Source organism: Poeciliopsis prolifica, unplaced genomic scaffold (assembly GCF_027474105.1).
Source record: "Poeciliopsis prolifica strain line A6 unplaced genomic scaffold, Auburn_PproV2 SCAFFOLD008, whole genome shotgun sequence".
Taxonomy (NCBI): Eukaryota; Metazoa; Chordata; class Actinopteri; order Cyprinodontiformes; family Poeciliidae; genus Poeciliopsis; species Poeciliopsis prolifica.
This window is the reverse complement of record NW_026562383.1, coordinates 15339386-15362582: the sequence shown is the minus strand read 5'-3', so window position 1 is coordinate 15362582 and position 23197 is coordinate 15339386. Positions and strand designations below refer to the sequence as shown.

The following is a 23197-nucleotide window of genomic DNA, read 5'->3' as shown; positions in this document are numbered from 1 at the left end:
ACAAATGTTCTAGCTGATTTTAAAGGGGGGTTTCTGCAACATTATGTTACATGCACAGACACATGTGTAGCATAGTTACTTGATTGTGTTAAAAAAAATGGCTGTGTGTATGGAAAATACATAACGCCATCCTTTCAAGCGTGTTTCAGCAATAGTATTTTGATGATTTACCCTTTGTGATGAACTCAGTCTTTTTTTCCATCATCTCAGATTCTTGTCAGGACTCTGGCACTTCAGGACTTTTATTCCAGTTGAGAATATTTCTGACAGGGATATGAGTAATTTAGGACCTGTCTCTTATTAATGGATCTTGGATTTTTGAAATTTCTTTGAAATTAGTAATGTATTTTTAATTTAATCAAAACAAACCAACATCAAAATCTATGTGAATATATGTTTTAGATAATGTGATTTTGATATTTTAATATTAGTTTGAATAATTGTTGCTTTTCTAATATGCAAAACCTCTTGGCCCATGTTATCCCTTTTTCTGTTTTAAAAAATTGTGTGAAAATTTAAGTACTGAAACACCATGAGATAGTGTTATTCTTACTCAAGGAGATAGCTTCTCAGACAGGCCTTTGCCCAATAATGCTAAGTAATCTGACATTTCCACAAATTGCACTCATATTTTTCATTTGTTTTTCCACAGGAATAAATTCAGCTGTTCTTTTTTTTTTTTTTTTTCACTGCCGACATACAAATCGTTCCTCTCTACTAGCAGAGGGGGAAAAAAATCAACTTTTCATGTTTCATGATATGTAAACACTAAATAATTATTCATTGAAATGTAATCATTTTAAACTGGTGATGAAAAAAGACGGCGTAGGAGAGAAGGCTTGCTAGATGTAGTTTTGTACATTTCAGGCTCAAGTGAAATGGAGCAGAAACTACAGCCTTTGCCAGCAACCCTCAGGACTCATCAAGCCATACATCCTCAGACAAAGAGATAAAACTCTAATACGCTTTAATGGATGCTTGTTGAATCAACTAATAATCTTGATAGTTGTCAGTATAATGAAAGAGGAACATTAGATGTCAGGCTTTCCTTTACTGTTAAGTAACTAACCTAAATTACATCACATTTATGTAAAATGTGTTGTAACAGTTATGACCTTATCTGAACATATTACAGTTTGGGCTCTAAAATAGCAACAAAACTGAGGTGGATGCTTCTGATTTGGTTCAAAACTGACCAAAATTAATAAAAAGAAATTGTTGCTGTGTTTGTTTATTAACTGGGTGATAGATAGTCGTAAATATCTATCACCAATATTTCTCCTGAAAACTGATCTGATAAATAAATGCATATTCTGAGTTTGAAGAAATGGTGGTAGGTTGTAGGTAACAGGCTACATTTTGACCACTGCAGAATATGAAATAATGAACAAGAGTGGAAGCCTAACTGAAAATTGGTTTTGGCACTCTTCCAGAATCTATTACACAGGATTTAGATTGGGGATAATGAATCTGCTTCCCTGGAGGAATCTAAAGGTCAGATATTGGTGCTGAAAACAGCAGTATACACATTTCATGCCTTTTATTGCCAATCATAGTTTCATTCATGAGGTTTATGAGATATCTAAACACTACAAAAAATTTGATAACCAAAAAATAAATAAAATAAATAAATAAAAAATCAAGTCTGTGAATTAAAATGTTTAGAGTGAGGAATCTAAAGCCACAAATGCAATGGATGGATAGAAGAAAGACAAGATTCTTTTCTTTCAAAAACACATCCAGATCTGGCTACAGTATATATACACATTTTTATATACTCATAAAAATGTGTATATATATTTTTTTTAAATGATTGAAGCTAGTTTTATTTTGTTAAGTCACACAAAATCTCACCTTCTAGCAGGTGTCTGGCTGGAAGGTGGATTTGGGTGGTAAAAACAACTTCTGTTAGTTTATCTAGCTTTTTTCAGACTTTTATATCCACTATCTAACTTTGCCAAGCTTACTCCCAAAAGAATCACAAACTGTCTTTAAATAATAAAAGAATTGAAACTTGCTGCAAGTTTGCAGTATCATAGCTGAAGAAATTAGTACTTTCCTCCTCTAGCACAAGGTGGTCTTTCCTGTCTTGTTTCTTTTTCTGCTGTCCATATTTATTTATGACAGTGTCCCCTGGTCACCACTTCCTCTCTCTGTAGGTGGAGCTTTGGATTCTTGGCAGACTGACTCCACACAGCTGTGGATCATCTATGTACTCATCACCATGCAAGTCCATCTTCTCTGAACTTCCCTCTGACTCATCAGTTCCTGATTAGACCCTCAGTGTTCTTACTTTGTCTTCTCACCTTCTTGTTAACATAATTTACATGTCTTTTTTTTCTGTTTTGTGTTTTTCTCTATAATCTTGTTTTGAAAATTTGACATTGTTTCACAGAGAAGACAACTGATGCACAAGGAAAGGCATAAAATGGGGTGAGAAACAACATATCAAAGGAGGTGATGTGTAAAAAAAATGACACATTGTCAGTATAGGTGGAGTTTGGTGGTAAAAATAATAACTCCACCTAGTTTATTTATGTCTTTTGCTTTGAAAAATGTTGCAATGAATCAGGCTGCTTTACTTAATATTATCTTGATAAAAAAGTGGGCAGAGAATTCAAGTCAGGAATAAAACACCAGCCAGAAACATTGAGGGCTGTCAACCTCTAACTTGAGCTTGAGTGTATGCAGTGATTTAGTGTGAACTAGCAGGTAGGAAATGTCTTGTAGGTCACAGCTCAGATGTCAGATGAAGCATCTGCATTTAGAGAAAATTAAAGAAATAGGGTAGGAATAAGAGTGTATGTTTGCTCATTGGCAGTGCAGACACAGGCGTCCCCAAAAATCCTCTTTATATCCTACAGACAACAAAATGGATGTACTTCAGCTAAACCCTTATGAACAAAACATAGACTAATTGGAAAAACAACACTTCATTTGCGCCCCTTCATTGTTTCTACATTTTACACAACCACTGCTCAAGAAGAAAAAAGTTGAAAGAAAGCTAGAAGATGCCCATTATGAAAAATTGATCCAGTTTTTCTTGTCAAACTGGTTTATTAAAAATTCAGCAACTTTAGATTTCAAATATGAATTGCTGATCATTTCTGCAAATTAAAGGAATGTGAAACTAAACAAAACTAGAGTTTTGAAGATTAAGAAAAAGATGAAACTATGATGTGAGAAGCTGTTAATGCAAAGCATTCTGAAAAAAAACAGCAACTTTAAAACTGTCTTAAGTTCAATAAAAAAGACTGTGCTAATCACTAAGCCTCATTTGTTAGTTTTTAAAAAATATTTCTTTAAAACATGTCAAAGTACCGTAATCATGCTGCCTTACAAAGAAATGTTGATCAACACCTCCCTCTGCTGGCTACAAAGGGGAGTTCACTACCTATCCTTTGGATAATAATTAAATGTTGTCATTTGGATGATGATGATGATGATATATATATATATATATATATATATATAATTTTTTTTTTTTTTTTTTTATTTTTTTCTTATGTAAAACCAGATTTGCTAAGAACATTTATATTTGTAATTTTTACTTTGTGTACAGGCGTTCATTTATTAACTTATTTTAGGATAATTCATTTCCCTGTGACACTTAAGAAATCCTGACAAATAAGCAGTTTTTAGGGTAATCTTTTAATATTTCTTGTTTTAAAAAACAATAGACTGTCCTGTCGAAACGGTGCAAAGAGCTGTAATGGATTCCTCTGAAACACAGAACTCAATGAAACATATTTATGTACCATGATCTGAAAAATGTGCAGAGAGGCACCGCATCAGCTTGATGAGTCTTAGAAAATGAGATGAAGCATTTATAAATGTATCTTTCATGACACATGCAAATGAAAATTGTTCAAAGTGGATTTGACAGACATGTAAATGCCTTCTGTTTAAAAGGTGATATAATCCTTACTTGACAGTGTAGAAAATTACTTTTTTCTTTTTTTTTTACTCCAATTGTCTTTTTGTGTGTCTTGAGATATAGCACCAAAACCACATTAAGGCTTAAATGGCTATTTTATGATGCCATGATGTACTTTACGAAAGCTTCATAATTTATACAGCCATTAGCATCTTCTTGGTTTTGCATCAGCTGCTCCACTTCATCCTCCCTCATCTTCTCCCCTGAAAGCAGTGACACTGTCAGCTCAGTGTGCATCATTATTACCAGCGTCTTATGAAATCTGCTAACTAAGACAATTCCACTCACCAAGGGTTGCCAGCACGTGTCTGAGCTCAGCGCCCATCACTGTACCATTTCCCTCCTTGTCAAATACTCTCAAACCCTCAACAAAGTCTTCAAACGTTCCACGGTCCTTGGCTTTGCAGATGTGTTGGTAAATTGGAAGGAACTGGTCAAAGTCAAGCATCTTGGTCTGCATATCTGTTGAAAGTATTAAGAAAGAACAGTGTTTCCTAAAGATTTTCTTCTGGGCCCCCCATTGGATTACAATAAAATCTACGCCCCCCCATACCCACTCAAAAAAAATAAATAAATAAATAAAAATAAATCAACTGGGCACACACATTGTTCAATCAGACATAAATCAATACGCCTATATTGTTTTAAACTCCACTTTCACACTTCAGGTTGCAAAAAAAGACACTACAAACCATCTTTACAGTGAAACACTTTTGTGTAACTGTTTTTTATTATTATTTTTTTCATTCATCTATACCGCTTCCCACGGCCCCCTGTAATGGCACCACACTTCTTCCTCATCACTGAGAATGAAGGTTTTGGGTGATGTTGTATGATGATTTAACCTTTAATTTGAATCTTTCATGTACAGGGATTTTTCTGTTTACTTTAGATGACCAATTGCACCCAAGAGGAGTTGTTGTTAAGAAATGTTTGTTTTGCATTATATGCTGCTTTATTTTCCTGTACATTTGACATGTTCGTCATCAGTTGGTAACTTTCTTTAACAGGTAACTGGAGTTCTGAATTCAAAGTTGAAGATCCCAGATGCCCTAAAAGCCTAAAAGTACCAGGAGAGGATGACCTCACATCCCCTTTCAGGAATGACCTTCAGGCAGACAGAACAACTGCTGGGGCAGAGGAGACTCATTGTATAGCCAGGCAAAACATTAAGGTGGGTAAGTGGGGGATTCTCAGAAAGTAAAAAAAAATAATTTCACCAAGAACAGAGAATATTTGATTATGTTTTATGGCCAATATTCTGGCATCTCCAGACACTTGATAATTGTAAGGGCTTATGTCAGTTTAATTCTCATAGGAAAGATCACCTGATGATTTGTAATTCTCAGTCAACAAGCATGATATACAGCACTCTGAACAGTTTTCCACAGTGTATTTTTTTTATTAGTTAACATCTAAGTGCAAATTTGACAATAACAAAAAAACATTAATCAATAACTGACTACTGTTTCCTTGTTCATATTTTATTTGCATTTATTATCAACAAAATTGTAATTATTTTTACTCAGAGGGAGGGTGTAATTAATGCTTCAGATCAATTTCATTATTTGATAGGTCACTGAAAGTTTCACTTTAATCACCATTGAGACTGGGTGATTTCTCGACATTAAAGATTTAGAAAGTAACGAATATATGTAAGAAAAAAACAGATGGCTGCCCTCAATGTGATGAAGAAAAAATAAAAAGAATGACTAAAATTGTCATACAACTAACCTTCAGCTTTGGGTTTCCCAAGGACATACATGATCTCTGCATTGGTGGGATTCTGGCCCAAAGCCCTGATCAGGTCACCACACTGGGCATAAGTTATTTTCATCTCACTGGTTGGTGTTCGGTCAAACAGCTGGAAAGCATCTTTGAAGTCTGTGAACAAAAAGAATAGCTAACATTCCTTCTGAAATTAATTTTTTGCTCATTTCTGTGTCATCTGAGAGCACGAGCAGATCTTTCTGAAGTAATTATCTGTAATGTCATTCCTCAGATAAAAAGCAGCACTGCAGCTTTCCTGAAGGGTTCCACTTTTCTTTGACTGGCATGCACTTCACGTGTTTCAGAGGACAATGACATGAATAGGAAATAATTATTAAAAAAACAAAACAAAAAAATAACATATGTTTGATCTGGTGAAACACCAGCTGTTGCAAAATGTTTCCCACACTGAGAACGATGCTGTGAGTGCAGCCATTTATTCTCTCTATAAATAACCCCAAGCCCATGCAACACAAAGGAAAAGGCAGCAGCTCTCTAAAGCCTCACCCTCAAGTTGTTCTGGTGTAAATTCCAGCTGGGAAAAGACAAACCAAACAGAGCAATTAGAAGACACTAATCAGTCAGAGCAACAAATAAAAATTTAATTGAAAATAAAAATACACAAAGTTGGGGACAATTAAGCAGTCTCTTTTCTTTCTTCTATTTTGAAAAACAGTTGAGGTTACATTTCTTGATTATAATCCAAAGGTTTTAAGTGACCTTAGAACTAATTCCTCCATCTTTAACATGCTAACTCTGCACTATGCTATTCATCCCAGCTTATTTTAGGTGCATTTGATGAGTATTTTCCATTGACTAAAATGTAAAAGAAATAAAATGACATAGCTAAAAATGAACTCTTATTTCTGCTCAATATTCCAAATTTCTTTTTTGGCCAAAATAATAAATTATTATAAATAATAAATAATTATTATTAATTATTTGTGACATTATTATGATTTTTTTTTTAATCTCTATATATTACATACATTTCCATTATAAGATCATGGTAGCATATTCATTTGAAAAAAAGACCTTCCTTATATAAAAATCAAATCAAATCAAAATAACATTTGAATATCAGACTTTATTAAACAATGTTTCTATATTTTTAATTTGCTTTATTAACCTTTCATTGTCTAAACTAAATTGTTGTTTCTCAAAGTATAAAAATTAATAAAGATGCACAATAAAATTAAAAACTGTGGTACAAAATGCAGAATGAGACAGACTTAAATGTAACCATCCTGTGAGACAGGAGGTGTCCATTGTTTCAGCAGTTCATAGTTTATAAGTGACCTTGGATCAGCCCATTGTTACCACTTGAACTCTATACTCTACTGTGGACTTTGTGGAAGTTTATTTTTAGGTGCACTTTATTTTAATAAAAGGAAAGCAATATATTTAAAATGCCCAAGTAAGAAATGAAATAGCATGCTTTAGAGAATGTCTGTACATGTTGACCCTCCGTTTGATTCATCAAGTCTATGTTTAATGTCTGGATTTTTACAAAACCTCAAACCAGAAAGACTCCGAGAAGCTAAGAGAAAAAAAAAATCCAAACCTTATCTAAGCATGTTTTAAGATACATCAAAGTGGCTATAATTATCTACATATTTTCTTTCTTACCAGTTTTCCACCCTTGTTTCCCTGTAACAAATAGTGTGGGTGGTCTGCTATTTGCAGAAATTAGAAAAAAAAAAAGTCATATTTTGTGGCTTTAACCACACTCTATTGTAACATGGCGGCTAACTCGACCTAAAACAACATTCATCCCCTCAGAAAGGGGCCAAGTCAGCATAAAGTATATTTTCCATGATGTTTAAAGCACCAGTTAGTTTACATCTGTACCTAATACTGAGACAGGCTTACAGCTTCCTTCAATAAAATATCCCATTTGGTTTTGTGTGCTTATAATTTATGAGATATTCTACAAAGATGGGGAATGAGAGAGAGAGACAGAGCTAAGGATAATTAGCTGCAGTAAAATGTTGGGCTTGCAGTGCCAAGTTTAGATCACTTGGGGTCACTGATGTTCATCAAGAAAAAAAAAATTAAGTCAACCGAAAACATTATTATGTCTAAATAGAACAATGTGTATCTATGCTAAATCATCAAATCATTTTGCACTTCTAATTTAAAATGTTTTACCGTTACTGTTGCTGGGTCAAATTCAGGAGTCTTTGGGCGCTCCGGTTCTGGGGGCTTAGGGGCCGCTGGTGCAGCAGGCTTTGGCTCTTCCTTCTTCTTGGGGGCCATTTCTAGAAGCACTCAGGACTGTGCAACAAAATGCTGGACACTGCAGGCAGAAGTGGGTGATTAGGGCCTCCCTTTATGTTCTGGCCACAGGTGTCACCTCCACCACCCCCTCCATGCCCAACCAGGCAGCGAACAACAGGGAGAAGACTATAAAAGGATATGGCTTTGTGCTTCTATTTAAGACAAACGTTTGTTGTTCTCTGAGTGTGTCTGTCTCTGTAGGTGTGTGTGTGTGTGTGTGTGAATGGAAAACTACATTAGCTAAAATCCCAGGACAGCAACCTTCTATTAAACAGGCTATTTTAATCAGGAGAAGGGAGACCTCATTCATATTCACCGATCTTCAATCGCTGACCTTGTTCGATGAAGTGTGGCAGTTATTAGCGAGGAGAGGATGAAGAAAACGATAATTGTTGAACAGAAGAGGAAGAGTTTTTTAAAAAAAGTTCCTTCATCCACAATGAAGCATGATGAATGGTAATTATTCTTGATTACCATTAAAACTTTCAAGTGAGAGAGGGTTATTCACAAGTCTTTATGATAGTCGTTTATCTCATATGATCAAAGGGATTTACAGGGCTCAGATTTAAATCCACCTCAAAATAGGGGTCATAGAATGTTGTTTCTGTCTGATCTTGGCCTTTAGTTAAATAAGTCGCACTAAAGCTCAGAGTCAAAATAATAGAAGTTTACATTGTTATTGTCATTACCACTCAAATAAAGATGAAGTGCCTGATGTTTGTATGGTTCACACTATAATGGATTAAAGGTAATACAAGTCAAAGTAATTCAACTAAACATTTAATTAAAATGCTAATTTTGTGGAGTATTGAGTCATAAGGGTCAAGCTTCTTCTCCATGTTGTCTTCATAGCTCTTACAATTTTCAGACTTGACAAGTTCGGTTTAAGATTTTTTTTTTTTTTTTTATGATGGCTACCAGCAACATTTGAAACTGTTCAGATGGACAAAAGCTGAACACAGGACAGTCTTGGAAGGAAAACTTGCAAGGAGCTGAAAACGTCCTGTGTCTTGGGCAGAGGTTCACCTTTCAGCAGACCTGCAACCCTAACCAGGCAACAATACATTGGACAGGTTCAGATCAAATTGTTTTTGTGATCTTGTGCTGCAACCGCAAATGTCCAGAAGCAAATTGAACTGAGGCCCTGTGACAAAGCCTGAAACTGCTGTAGTCACAGAGGCTCTTCATTAAAGCTACCAGATAGAGCCATAGAAAAGTCTTTTTACAAGTCTTAGCGTTAGTTATCATTGCTGTTTTCATTTTGATAACAGCAACTCATATATTTTGATCAGTATTATGCTTACCAAGCAAAAAATCTGAAATTTAGTAAAACTCTTCAGCAAGAAAAAGTGTATATATAGTGATTTATGTACTTTTGTCTTAAACATATCATCCATAGGAATTAATCTTTGGCATCTCAATTTACATTCCTAATGACAGGTAAGATAAAAATTCAAGATTATATGCTTATGGATTGAACCCTTCAACATGTGACTTCATAGTCGGAATCAAAATGAGAAAGGTTAATTAAATATAGAAATATATAAATATCTTTGCACAGCATGCCACAGTAGCCCTTCTTCTTCTAGGTTGGACATATTATGTGTTCAGAAGTGGTGTAATGGTTAATTTGGCTGCAGCACATGGTCATCTGATCTACTTTCGCCTTTTTATTATGTTGAAGACATTTCTATGCGCACAGTTGCTGCTCACTAAGACCTTTTCTGTTTCTCTTTAAAGCAATGGTGGTTTCTCATTTTTTGAAACAATTAGATGATTTAACTAGCTTGTGTAACTGACACTCAGATACGGATGAAAACCTTTTATGAGAATCTGAGCATAAAAGAGATTAAGCTTGCATAGGTCACTGATATGGCCTCTCTGCAGTAACCCCCTTTTACTGTAGAGAGGTCCATCACTGACAGGCAGCAACTAGAATTTACAACACAACTGGCCACATAACATCAAGATCCTAAAACATCTAAGACCTGTGCAGTTTGCTATTTTAGAGTTGGTCTGTTGTCTAGCTGGTATGTACCTTGGAGGGCCTCCAACCTTTGGACAAAGCCAATTGTTACTCCGACACATTAGATGACCTTGAATGCAGATGAAAGAAGAGTGGATAAAAACATTGCTGTTGAATGACAACCTCAAAATAGCAGAGGGGTTCTTTTAAAGCCTCTTTCAAAATGTAATAGTGTTGACTTTGAAAAGAAATCTTAGCGTGAATATACATGAATTTTGAAGAATTGTGTCTGTAAATGTCTGAATGTGCTACAGGAGCAGTTGTGGAAGAAAAATAATGGGCAGAGACGAGGGAAGAAATTTCAGGCAGAAAATTCAGTTGTAAAGTTTTAATGCAGGTTATGCATTATAATATATATAACAAAATTTCAACATTTCGTTATATTTCTTTAAAAAGATTGTGTGGATCTAGAATGAGACAGTTTCATAAAAATCCTTCACAGAAACTCAGGTTACAGAATACCCATATCAGTTTTAATATTTGTGCAGTAGTTGAGGCACCTGACGAATTCCTGTTTGATGTGTTTAGCGTGTTGCCAGCTGCAGTAAGTGTACCATAGTGAGAGAGCATGTAATTAAACTGTCACCTATCCAACTTAGACTTATTGTAGGACACAGTTTGCAAAGCTTAGGCAGAACCCATGCCAGTTTGAAGGGGCTTAAGTTTAACACAGACTTTGACACAGTGTTTCTTGGCAGGAATTAATTTTGTAGAATTGATATGCTTAAACAAATTTGGGGGTTGGCAGTAGGGGTATGGGCTGACAGATAATACAAGTCTTAGAAAAAGATACTGTTGAAAGAAATTACACATGGATGATCCTGAAGTTGGTGCTTATATTTCTGCAACGTTCGACTGTGTCCTTGCTGCAACTGCATCAACACATCTGACCCTAAATATTAGGGACAGATGCAATCTATGTAGCAGTGCTACATGGATTGAATTTTGAGGGGGGAACTTAGCTATTTGAGGTGTCCTTGGACCAAGGACACCTCCAAAAGTTGCAGGACACCAGCCCTTGATGAGTGGACTTCAAGACTTTTCCACTGAAAAGAATCTAAAGTGTAGAACTATAAGCTTTGACATCACTTTATTCACCATCAATAATTTACCTTGAGCCCCGTGATGCCTGGAGTTTGAGTTCCTAGTTGAGAGTCTGGTCTGTATTTGGTCATTTGTAGTTCGAAATCTTACATATTAATATTAAACATAACTGAAATGAAGTATTACTAATGAGGGATTCTTTGTTGTTATGATTTATTAAATCATTTATCTATTTGTGCGAACACACACACACACACAAAACTGCATTTTGCATGTCACATTTTCTACTTACTCAATGCCAGCCTTCTGATCCTTGTTAAACCTTGTAAGCGTCTGTGCTGTCGAGCAGCCAAAACAACAGCTGAATCATGCTGCCCTCCCTTGGTCACAAATTAACTATGAAGCCTGAGAACTGTTGTTCTGCCCAAGAGATCTAATTTAAGATCGTTGCTTCTTTTTTCCTAAAAGTTTAGGAAAAGAATACTTATTCAGCTTTGAATAAATTAATGTGATTGGAAACTCAGTTAAATCACAACTTTTTTTAAAATAACATATTCAAGTCTGAATGAGTTGCCTTTGCCCTCCTGGAGTGATTTTGGATAGACCAGCCACTCTATGGAAGGCTTTGGGGCTTCTTTGGGGACCCTGACCATTAATGTTGGACAAAGTTATATTCCACATCAGCTATTGTTTGGTGGTCTTCTTAGAAAATGTTACTCCATGTAGTGTATAAAATGTTTGTCAATATCCAGGCACAAGGAACAAAATGACCAAATTATCTCTAATTACTCAGTAGATAATTTAGGCCATCAAAAAAAGACCATCCCTGTTAATTATGAGAAAAAAAATTGAGAAAATATTCACTTGCTACTTGAAGAACATTCAAATAAAAAAATTCTTCAAAAGTATTTTTGAGATAATTGAATAATAGCATTGGCATTAATGGTTGCATAGCATATGTGTACGAGAAAGTTGAAGTCTTTTGATGATCTTGGTTCCTTTTATTCTATTTCTGAAGTATCTGAGTGGGTGATCTGTCTAAACAACACAAGGTTTTTAAGAAGAAAATGAGTTGACCTGAATCCAGCTGAAAATAACTCCCCAGGAGGTTTTATTTGGAACTTGCTCTGAGACAAAGGACAAACATTGACCATGAGGTTTGTGACATTTCCAGACTATAAATCCTAAAGAGAATAAATGGAAAAGAAAGAGGAAGAAAAGAAAAATCCTCTTAAATGAAATGACCTCACTTTGGCAGAGGGTACAAGTTAGGATAGGCTAATCTGATGAGACAATGATTTTAATAACACTGTAATTACTTTTGTTGTTTGGATTATGAGAAATATAAACTTGCCCAGACAAGTAAGATGCAAATGTGTGCAAAATAAGTAAATTTTTAAATGAACAAAGTATGAATCACACACATCCCTTTTAAAAAATATGGCTAGCAATAAAAAAAACACATAATTTTGCCATAGAAAGGGACTAGTAGAAGCAGATGTTAGTAGATACAAAGAGATCAACTGTGATGAGTTGATGCTGCTAAATACAGGACAGTGAAAGTCATTTCAAAGTAGCAGAAATGGCAGCAGATGAAGCAGAGAAAAAAAAAACTTCAGTGTTCTTGCTGTCTTCACATGAACCTGAGTCAAGCCTCCTGGAACATTGCCAATTATGCACATCTGGGAAATTGGTCCCAAACACACTGACAGCTGAATCTTATTATTCAGGTGAAATACAAAACTCTGCATGAAATTTAGTCATTTCTAAGAAAATGATCCTTACCTGACACAAATGGGTCAGGTAATGATTCCCTTGTTCACTAGTTCATATGTTCAAATGTCTCTTTGCAATAAGGTCTGATGAGGTTTGTTGCCTGTCACAGATATAAGCTGCCAACCAGCTGATTCAGAACAATGATAAATGATGTGAGAAAGATGATAAATAGTAATATATAGGGGATGAGACAGGTAGAGATATACAGACTGCTGTCAGTCCAGTGCATGGTTCCTTACAATGAAAACAGTTTGGGGGGGTGGATATTAATCATGCCAGATGAATGTCAAAGATCAGAAGCACTTTGAGTCTGTAAAAAAACATGATATGAGCTGCATGGAGCTGCAGTAATTAGCTTAAAGGCACATTTAGCCTTTTACAAAAACCTTTCAAAAGAAAGCAAGAAAAAAAAGGCAGACTCCAATCAAAAATAAATAAATAAATAGATGATATCATGAACAGAGTTTCTCTCTGTTAATTATTTGAGTGCTATTTAAACTATTTGAGTGCTATTTAAACTTTTGAACTGGGAAATTTTGGATCATCATCTTCTGCATGGAACAGTCAATCACATCTTTGAACTATTTCCACAACATGCCAAGTACCTTATGAATAAAGCTCGCCAAATAAAATACCTGAGACTCAATTCACAACCCTGAATGAGAAAAAAAGTGATGAAATTGTCCACAATGATATAACAACATTGAACAGACTAAACGCATACAAAGATGCTGGACCTAAAGATATTTTGGTCATAACATTGAAATCTTCTGCTGAGTAAGCAAAAGCTGCAAATATCTTTGCCATCTCTCACCAGCAGTCTTTTGCACAGTTTGTCCTGCTTTTTATGAGAAAGTGAATTCAACAACTTGTCAAGAGCCACATTAAGCACTCCTAACACCTTCTCTGACCCTCTATGTTTACATATCAGCACACAGTGTACTGAAACCAAGACACAACAGCAACATAGTCAATCAAATTAAAACAGGCATCCCTCAGGGGTACTTAGTCTGTGCTCGCCAAATAATCATTGAGTGTTACTAAACTCAATGATTCTGTACAAAACATCTTTTTTAAGTTTCTAATGACACAGTAGGAGCTCTGATACAAACACTAAAACACATTTTAGAGGTTGCATGGCAATTGGATTAAAGAGTCAATAAAAGAAAAAGCAGTTTGGGTACTTCAGGAAAAAACAACTCATCCTCACAATTTTTCTGCTGGACTGAGATTTCTGGAGTGGCTAAGCCCCTCCAGGACTGTGCTGTTTTCCTCAGTCACTTTTAAGCATTCCTCAGATCCTCCTCGACATTTGTCAAATATAATGTGCATTTCTCAAAATGTTTCATATAAACAGTAAAACACACTGCATTACCTACGGAAGCCAGTCTCTTTCACAAAATCCCCAGTTCATCTCTCCAGAATAAATACCTGTCAATAAACATGTCAGTGTCATTTGAATGACAAATCATTGTGTCTTTGTGAACAGATAAGACAGCCAAATTGCTTAGTCATGTTCTTTATATAACAGCGTACTCTGGGGGATATTTTGAGTTAAATTCCAGCTAAAGTTTTGATGACAATTATGGCAAGTTGTAATAGTGACAGATTATGTAATGGGAAGATTTATATTTACCCTTTCAACGTCTGCACTGTACTGTAAAAGACAGCAGTGTAGAGCTAAATAAATAAATACATAATATGCATACAAGAGATTGGAAAATATGCCAATATTATTTTATTTATTTTTACTTTTATTATTCAGTTATTTTCTGAAAATAAAATAACCTGATGTATGTCAGGTCGTCATCTGCCTCAGCTACGGTATATATTTTACAGCTTTTGATTAATTTTTGATTAGATTTTTTGATAATTAATTTTTACCTCCATTTATCGTTCCATGAGCACTGACTGGTCTTAATCACAGAAAAGAATGCCCCAGTATGCTGCTGCCACTGCCATTGTTCAATGTGACTTCAGCACTTTTCAAGCACACAGCATTTTGCAAAGTTATCTTCTGAACAGAGCACCTCAATACAATCCTTCTTAAATGCACACTCTGTTTTTTCAAGCTATAAATTCTTGCCCCGAATCAAACAGTTCATGAACCTGTCAGTTTACACCACTTTTGGTTCTATGTGGTGGAGGACAGATCTAATAGCCATGTTCTCTCTTTGTTTTTGGACAATGGATCAGTTCACACAAGTTGTCTGATTTTAAATACTACTGGCATTTAATAATTTTGTGTATTATAAATGAAGTAGGCTGTACTGAATTTTATTAAAGGGCATATGAATAAAAGATGATACATATTCCTATAGAATTGCATTTAACTTATGAAATAGACTGATGTAAGGTTGAGATTGGATAAATAAATGTTTCACAATTACATTGTATTGTAACAAGTGATAAGAGAGTGGCTTAGAAGTAAATTATTTTTTTTATTTACTTCAGAAACTTAAAATGTTGTTACAGTCCTTACACCCATTAGAATTCACCATCATATGGCGCTTCATCCGCTGCATTATGTTACTGTAACCCAATCCAACTGGATGCAACTTTTGAGAGACTGCAGGGGGAAAAAGCGGTTTGGCAACGGCCCTGCAATCTGTTGAATGTGGAGTTTGTTTTAGGAGTGAGAAAATATGTCATTTGGGGAGTCGTGGTTTATTCCAACGTAAGAGCGAGCGCACCAATAAGCGGCTTTCACGCTCCACCCTACCTGCCTCCTTCCAGCCCCCACCCTGCTTCCCCTTTTCCATCCACATACTCACTACTGAGCCCGACCTGCCGCTTTGCCACATCTGGACTGGAGACGCTTCCCAACACGAGAAACTTCAACTTTTTTTTGTTTGTTTGTTTTGATTTTTGTTGTTGATGCTTTGACTCTGCTAAATTATACCATAACAATCACTCAGGCGTTTTTGCGAATTATCAGTCCGTTAAGGTGATTTCTTTTCTGTCTGTCGATAGTAAGTAAAGATTGTTGAGTCTAAGCTGGCGTTTCTGTCTCGTCTTAGGTAAACAGAGTCTCGGTTTGGGAGTTTCATACATTCAGTTTTGTGTTAGATTGCCACGCTTTTATTCAGTGCGCTGCACGTTTTCAGCCAATGACACACGATCTGCAGCATTTTGGTGGAGAAGAAACGAAGGAAAGCGAAACTCTATCTATGAAGTCTAAACACGCAGATTAAACACATGTACATTAGTAGTCGTGAATTTCACTCTTCGCTCTTGTCATAACATTGTTAATATTTACTTTTAAATGTGAAAAGTGAAGCGTGTCTGTGATCAGTGCGCTGAATGAATGCGTTGATGGTGACATGAGTCAAACGGAGTGAAGTTGTGAAATTCAGCAGACTCTGGTGATGGAGTGAGACAATTTGAGGTTTTATTTTATTTTATTATATATATAAAAAAGAATCATATTTATTTATTTATGTTTGCGTCTGACTCGGGAGGGGAAACTGGAAGAAACCAGTAGGCACAGAGCTCCATACTGAAGTGTTTAAGTTAGTCTGCGGGGAAATTTAAAAAGACCTAAAAATACAGCGTTGGTTTCTTCCCTACAAAGAATCATTTGAACTTCCCACCGCAGAGAGAGAGAGCGACATAAATAGTTCTGACATGTGGATGTAATTTCAGAAGTGAAAAAAAGGAAAAAAAAAAAAGACAGATGCGCAGAAATAAAGCGAGCGGGCTGAACCGGACCATATAGTAGATTATAGGAAATTAAATCGAGGGCAGAGCGGGCGATTAGAGTTATGATTTCACAAGCAGCCAAGAGCGTCGAAGGGCCAGATGGAGTGAAAAGACGCATCACGCTCCACTTTGAAGAGAGTTAAGTAGATTAAATAATTGCTTTCTGAGCTCCATCAGCTGTGTGTTTGAATGACTCTCACTCTTGGAGGTAGAGTTGCCTCAGGGTCAGGGATGGGATCTTCTCTGCAACTCCATAATCTGGACTTTCTTCTCATCTCACTCCTCAGCAGCCTTTGCCTGGTAAGTCATTCATTTACTGTCTACAGTGTAATTAGCGTCATTTTGCTGTGATGTTGCACATGTGAAGCGTGGGGGTCCAGATGTGCTTCCTCTGCGCTGTGACAGCTTGTCAAACACAGAGAAGTCAAAGTATCAGCAATTGCAATTCTCTCCACATGTGTTTTGCATTGGGAATATTGAGGAGCATTTAACTAGGTTTTAAGGAAGAGTTAATTAAGCAACCCTAAGTACTGCTGGTGTTGTCATTGGTCTTAATTTCTAATAAATCTCCCCATTATGAATAGGAGTCTAGTTAAACTCTCTTTCCTCCAGAATTAGAAAAAAAGGAAATTGACTTTTTGCTCAAATGACTTCAGTGTAATTTACTAAGTCTGTGCTGCATGTCATAGTTGAGTAAATAGAGGAATTGCAAAATACTCCTTCCAAACAGTGGACATTCACTGTTTATATACCTTTTTAACCAGTGTCCAGGGGTGGGTTTCAGTGACTGGGGGCCTCTGGGCTAAGACTATATGAATATATATTACACAAATTTCTCTCACCCATGCAAATTGCAATAGAGTAATAGAGTATAGGGCTTCTGCTTGTGAAAAACTATTTTTCCAGAACACTTTTGGATTTGTAAAAAACATTGCTTCAAAAAATATAGTCATCCATACAAAGCAACACACAAATGTAAAAGTGTGCCTGCTCTGTATGTCGCGATGTAACACAGACACTGAAACACACCATAAACAAAGAAAGCAAAACTTGCTGTTGTGATGTTATTTTATGTATTGTTTTTAGATAAATGCTTGTTGGTATATGAAAATCAAACACATTAAAACACAGTTCCATATGCAATATTTTCTTTTCAAATAAAATACAGTATGAAATTTTTTTAATTATTGCACTTGCAAAAGTCCAGCGAAGCCATGAGCTTATCTTCATTTTTCTTTTTTTAATAAATTGTGGCTGTATTTATTTAGAATATTCTGAAATCTAATGTGTAATATAATTGAGTTGCATGTTTTTTTTTTTTCATCAAAACTTGCTACTGCTCAACTCAACTTTTATTTTGTTTAATCATTTTCAAGCTCATGGCAACCTAAAAGGTTTTAATAGACGTGCTGTAAAACTGGCTCGTCTTACACTTGCCAACTTTTTCTTGCTCATCAACTTTGAGGACAAAATGTTCACTTGCTGACTAATATTTCCCACCTACGAACAGTTGGGATGATGAGTAGATAATCCCTATTAGCCTCTTAACCCACACTGCTTTAAAACCACTGTAGGGAAGCTACAAGCAGCATGTCTGATAAGCAACTGGCTGCAGGCTAGGTGTCTGAGGAGATAGCCTGACTAATTAAACCAGCAGTTAGGTTTAGTGGCTGTTTCTGCTTTGTTTTTGGTAAAAAAAAAAATAGATTCGAAACAACATAAAGAAAAAAAAATATGGGTAATGTTTTCTTATTTGTATGAGTACAATAAACATGTTGCATTATTTTAGCAGGAGTTGGAACAACATGATTTTTGATTTAATTAAAGCAATTCTAAAATGTTATCTTCTTTTTTCTTTAAATTCTTTTTAAAGATGATGATTGAGTGAAACTGTATTATAGTTACTCACAGGGGCGCCATGTGGGGGGAAAAGTGATGACAATTCAAAGGGCCCTTGACCACAGAAGCCCCCACAAAAAAAAAAAAAGAAAAAAAATCGGGGTCCTGTAGGTATCATAGGGCCCCATAGGGCTTTCTCTGTGTCTTTGCACTTTTTACGATTACACAACAAAAACAATTTATTTGTTGCTGACAGAAATTCAAGCAATCTTTATAAAATGACAAAAAAAATAAATAAATAAATAAATAACAGCCTCCTATCTGGTCTGCAGCTAATCCACACAATTTTACCTTGGCTTGCATCTAAATTACAGATATCTATTGCCCCATCCCTCCTTACCCATATTCTCCTTAGAGAAATTAAAGCTGCAGTATGTAACTTTTATAAAAAAATATATTTTTTTACATATTTGTTTGAACTGTCATTGTGTTGTGACAGTATGGCATGAGAGACAATTTGGGAAAAAAAAAAAAAAAAAAAAACATTCTGCTTTCTTCCAGTGCTATCTAGAAACAACCAATCAGAGGTAGGAGGTGGGTTTTAGCACTGTCAATCACAATATCCTGTCGCTGCTCATCCTCCCTCCCCCTGCAGCTATACAGCTTGTTGTGAATGCTCAGTCTAGTTAGCGTAGCTACCAATGACAGCAGATAAGCAATTTTTCTGTAACAATAAGTTGTTTTTCCATTATTAGCACATTTAGCAGCAAGTGAATGAAGTTGATTAACAACACTAGGACCCTCCTCCTGGTTCTGATTGGTTGTTTTTGGTCAGAACGTTGCATTACTTTAGCTAACAACACTTTAGCAACACATTGCATTACTTTAGCTAGTAGTTCAGGGAAGAGGTGGAGGAGGCAGATTTTTTTTATCTGTTTCATAGCAAACCATCATGACATGGTAACAACTTTAACAAATATAGAGGACGCATATTTCTTTATTAAAGTGATATACTGCAGCTTCAATAAACTACAACTACATATTATATTTTGAGAAGTCTGGATTGTTTTATGTATATTTTGCACGTTGTCTGTGATTGTTGCAAGTGAGAAGAGGCATTTCAATGTGATAAAACTAATAATAAAAACATTAAGCAACCTATTTGGATGCAGTATGTGGACTGTTGCATGTAAAATTCACTAGCAGTAAAAATTGTGCCAGTATCATTATTGGACCAAAGAGAGCAAGGCAGTTGTAAGCCTTTAAAATTGTCATGCTTTTGATGGGTCAGATAAGAAACTGTAACAGTAGTTGTACGGGAGGGGCGCTCAATCTAATTTTTTTGTGATGGGTCCCAAGATTCCTGGCGACGTCCCTGTTTACTCAAGCTTAATAGGCAATACTTGCCTATGCCTAGTGATCCAAGTCTTGTTCCATTTTGTGTTTCCTTCCTCTAGCAATAAGTGAAGGAGTATCTAGCTCCTGTTGGCAAATAAATCATTTTAAAGCTCTCACCTGGCTAAACTGTGATTGTCAAAGTGCTTCATTTCTGCAGTCTAAATTCCCATTTGTGTGGTTTACTTTAACACAGGATACTGTGACTTATAAATGCCTTTTTAAATATTGTCATAGCTGTATCTATAAAGTCTGCTGCATGCACACACAGCGTAGGCAGAGCAACACACTGTGTTGGTTTTGTGTGTTTTGGCTAAAGCTGTTGTGCATTCAACAGGCAGTTTGCCCAGTCTCTGAGGTACAGTGCATTTTCCCAGTGATGTGGTTCATCACTGCGCCACAGTGGACCTCTGAGCTCAGTGGCAAAGATGGCACAAGAAAACAATTAAATGAAACTGTATTTATAGCTGGTTCAACATTTAGCTGCTAAAAGGCTCTGTCTGTGAATGATGTTTACCCATTTTTATGTTAGGTGTTTGCTCAGTCTTTCCCTCCACCCTAAAAAAAAATAAGTTGTGGCCATCTAAACTTAGAGTGGAAAGTCTGGCTTTTGAAAGCTGAAATGAGACTTTTTGAGTTGAAACATCCACTTGTCAAATTGCCAGATTATGCCTTCCAGGGGCTCTGTATTGAAGCGAGAAAAATCTGGAGATTACAAGCTGAAATCTAAACGTCGGAAAACATTTTGACATTAGCATCTTCACAGCATATTTATCTAAATTAACCAACAAGAGTTGTGTAGTACCTATTATTGTGTCTTACATCTCAGCAGTTAAGCGGCAGTGACATCCAACAGACGAAGCATTAGCTCACAGCACCTTTGTTCGCTGTGACAGGCTGCCTCACTCTATTATTACATTTATTAGGAGGAAGCAGAGCTTTCAGGAAACCTTAGTGGGGATTTAATTTCTACCTCATGACTGTGTTTTCCTCCGTGATGACTTGCATGTGTCTGGATACTCAGAGTGGATTTGAATCTGCTTGCTGCAAGTTTTGTGTAAGGGCTAGATTGACAATACATAATAGCAAAGAATGTCAGCTTTTGTTATGATCTGGGCAAAATTAATCTTCTTTATTCGTTGTTCATAAAAGCAGGCTTAGAAACCATGATGAAGAAGTTTAATTGGAATTATATTGCTAAACTTCCACAATGCTCATATTAATACTTCAGATGATTATCAAATAAAATAAAACTAGTCAAAAGAAAATATTTATTTTCCCAGTTAAAAGTAGAGTAGAAGCTGGACAACATGATACGTTTTACTCCATGGAATTATATTTGTATTTTACAGCTTTGTCAAAATGAATCCAACAGAACAAAGGTACACAAATAACTTTTTTTTGTTCTAAAGCAGTAATGTCAAAGCTGCTAAAATTCATACTTCCATGCCCAGCATAATAACATTTTCTGAAGCTTTATTCATTTGTCAGATTTTCCCCAACATAATTTTAGAATGCAGTTTACAGTGCTGGATAATCTCTTTTCAATCTGTCTCTGGTAATTAGACTCAGCAGATATTTCTCACTAATTTGAAACGAAATGGGGGGAGTATTTGTAAAATGGACTTTCATATTAAAATTCATTTTTGCATGCCTTTTGACTGATATCCAATATGACCTATGCTAATTTTTCCCCCCACTTGTGTGTGTTTGTATGGAATGTGTGAGTGTATCTGAAAGAGCAAGGCATGAAATATCCTCATTAATGTATTCCCCAAGTCTGTTTTTCACTCAGTGATGTTGATGAAACAGCTGAGACTGCAGTCTGTTTGATTGCTTCTTTTGATTGGTCCTGGTTGTTAGCTTTCAGTACAATTAGTCTGCAGGAAGAAAAAAAGCAAAAAGTCTGAATGCTCATTATATTCCAGGTAATTTATTCTTAATTCAAATTATATTAATTATAATTATTTGATTCACATATATTCACATATATAGTTATAACATTTTTAGACAGATTTCTTTCTTTTTTTTAAATTTTGAAGTGATGATATAGTTTTACAATTTAGAATGAAATGGTACACACAGTCATATTAACGAATCAGGACACCTTTCAACAGCCTTTGTCTTTTTAACATAGTTGTATATATCAATACAGTCATATTCAATATATTAGGAAACAGATCTTAATGAGTCCTGTTTGTCAGGTTAAAATAACAACCATTAAGCAGACATTAAAGATAATTTTAGTTAAGCCCACATTTTTAAAAATAATTTTTGTGGTCTGATGTAATATTTTCATTTTAAAAGTCGTGTTCTCATTAGTTGTTGGCTGAAAATAATTAACATACGTAAACACTTTCAAACATCCATCTGTGTGGAATTAATCTTTATAATGTGTTTTACTTAGTGATAAGTTCCTAAAATAAATATATTTTTCAATATTCAAATTTACTGATTAGGTCTACATATAATATCAACTTTAATAACTGAAAATATCAAGTAACAAAATATGACATTTACAGAAAAATTTTATGAAAGTGATATTTTCTGGTGAGGAACAAATTAGCCATTTAAAGTTACCCACATTGAAATGACTGACATTAATTACAGATATAGTTATATAATATAGTTATTAGGACATCATCCTTTTGGTATTTTGAGGAAGGTTTGTGAAGTTTAAACCTCAGATATATAGTTTGAGATGCTGAAGTTAAAACCATAGTAAAAATAGTAATGACAGTAATAATAAAAAACCTGCCTGAGTCTTTCAGAAAAAAAGTAGCAACCCTTTGATATTGTAAGAGAAACCTAAAAAAGTTTTGAAAATGACTCACAAGTGGAAGTCTGAACATCTAAGCACTTTTGAGAGAAGGCCACAAGATGCTCAAAGTAGTCTCCACAAACTCTAAAGTATCCACATCAGACTTACTGCAGACTCTTGTAAACATTACTAGAAAATGACATGTCTTCAAAATAATGAAGAGATTTCACAAGTTTAACACTCATGGGAGGTGGTTACAGAAGAAGTGTAATGGTTTTAGTAGGTTTCTCAACCACAACACTACACTAGGACACAAGTAATAGAGAGTACTTGAGGACATTGTGAGACAATCCTTAAAAAACTGAAGCTGGACTGCACCTTGCAACATGACAATGACCTAAACCTATTCCATAGCTGAGAATTAAGAAATGGAAAGTCCTGGACTGAGTCAAAGTCAATACCTTCATCCCACTGAGACACTGTGAGGTGACTTGGAATAAGGCGATGCATGTAAGAAACTGTCGCAAAATCTCACAGCTGAAAGTCAATAAGCAGCCTAAGTTTCCTCAGGCTGATGTCAGAGTAGTAAATCTTTATAAGAAGTGTGTCACTGAAAGTACATAAGCCAAAAGTAGTTACAAGGTGTCCTAACTTGTTCCTTAATTAA

At 35.5% G+C, this 23197-nt stretch overlaps 2 protein-coding genes across 2 annotated transcripts in view; one reads left to right on the top strand and one right to left on the bottom strand.

Moving 5' to 3' along the window:
* Window positions 1-3632: 3632 nt before the first annotated feature.
* myl13 (myosin, light chain 13) lies at window positions 3633-8032 on the bottom strand. The gene is made up of 5 exons (XM_055033211.1): window positions 7859-8032; window positions 6215-6242; window positions 5672-5821; window positions 4226-4399; window positions 3633-4140 (listed from the first exon to the last, which is right to left on the bottom strand). Exons 1-5 carry the CDS (start codon window positions 7964-7966, stop codon window positions 4034-4036), a joined length of 567 nt encoding a protein of 188 aa, XP_054889186.1. The 5' UTR covers window positions 7967-8032; the 3' UTR covers window positions 3633-4033.
* Window positions 8033-15650: 7618 nt separating this feature from the next.
* pth1r (parathyroid hormone 1 receptor) overlaps window positions 15651-23197 on the top strand; it is a 52909-nt gene continuing 45362 nt past the window's right edge. Inside the window, exon 1 of the mRNA XM_055033576.1 lies at window positions 15651-16835. Within this exon, the coding sequence (XP_054889551.1) occupies window positions 16725-16835 (111 nt within the window). The 5' untranslated portion in view covers window positions 15651-16724. The remainder of the gene's footprint in view (window positions 16836-23197) is intronic.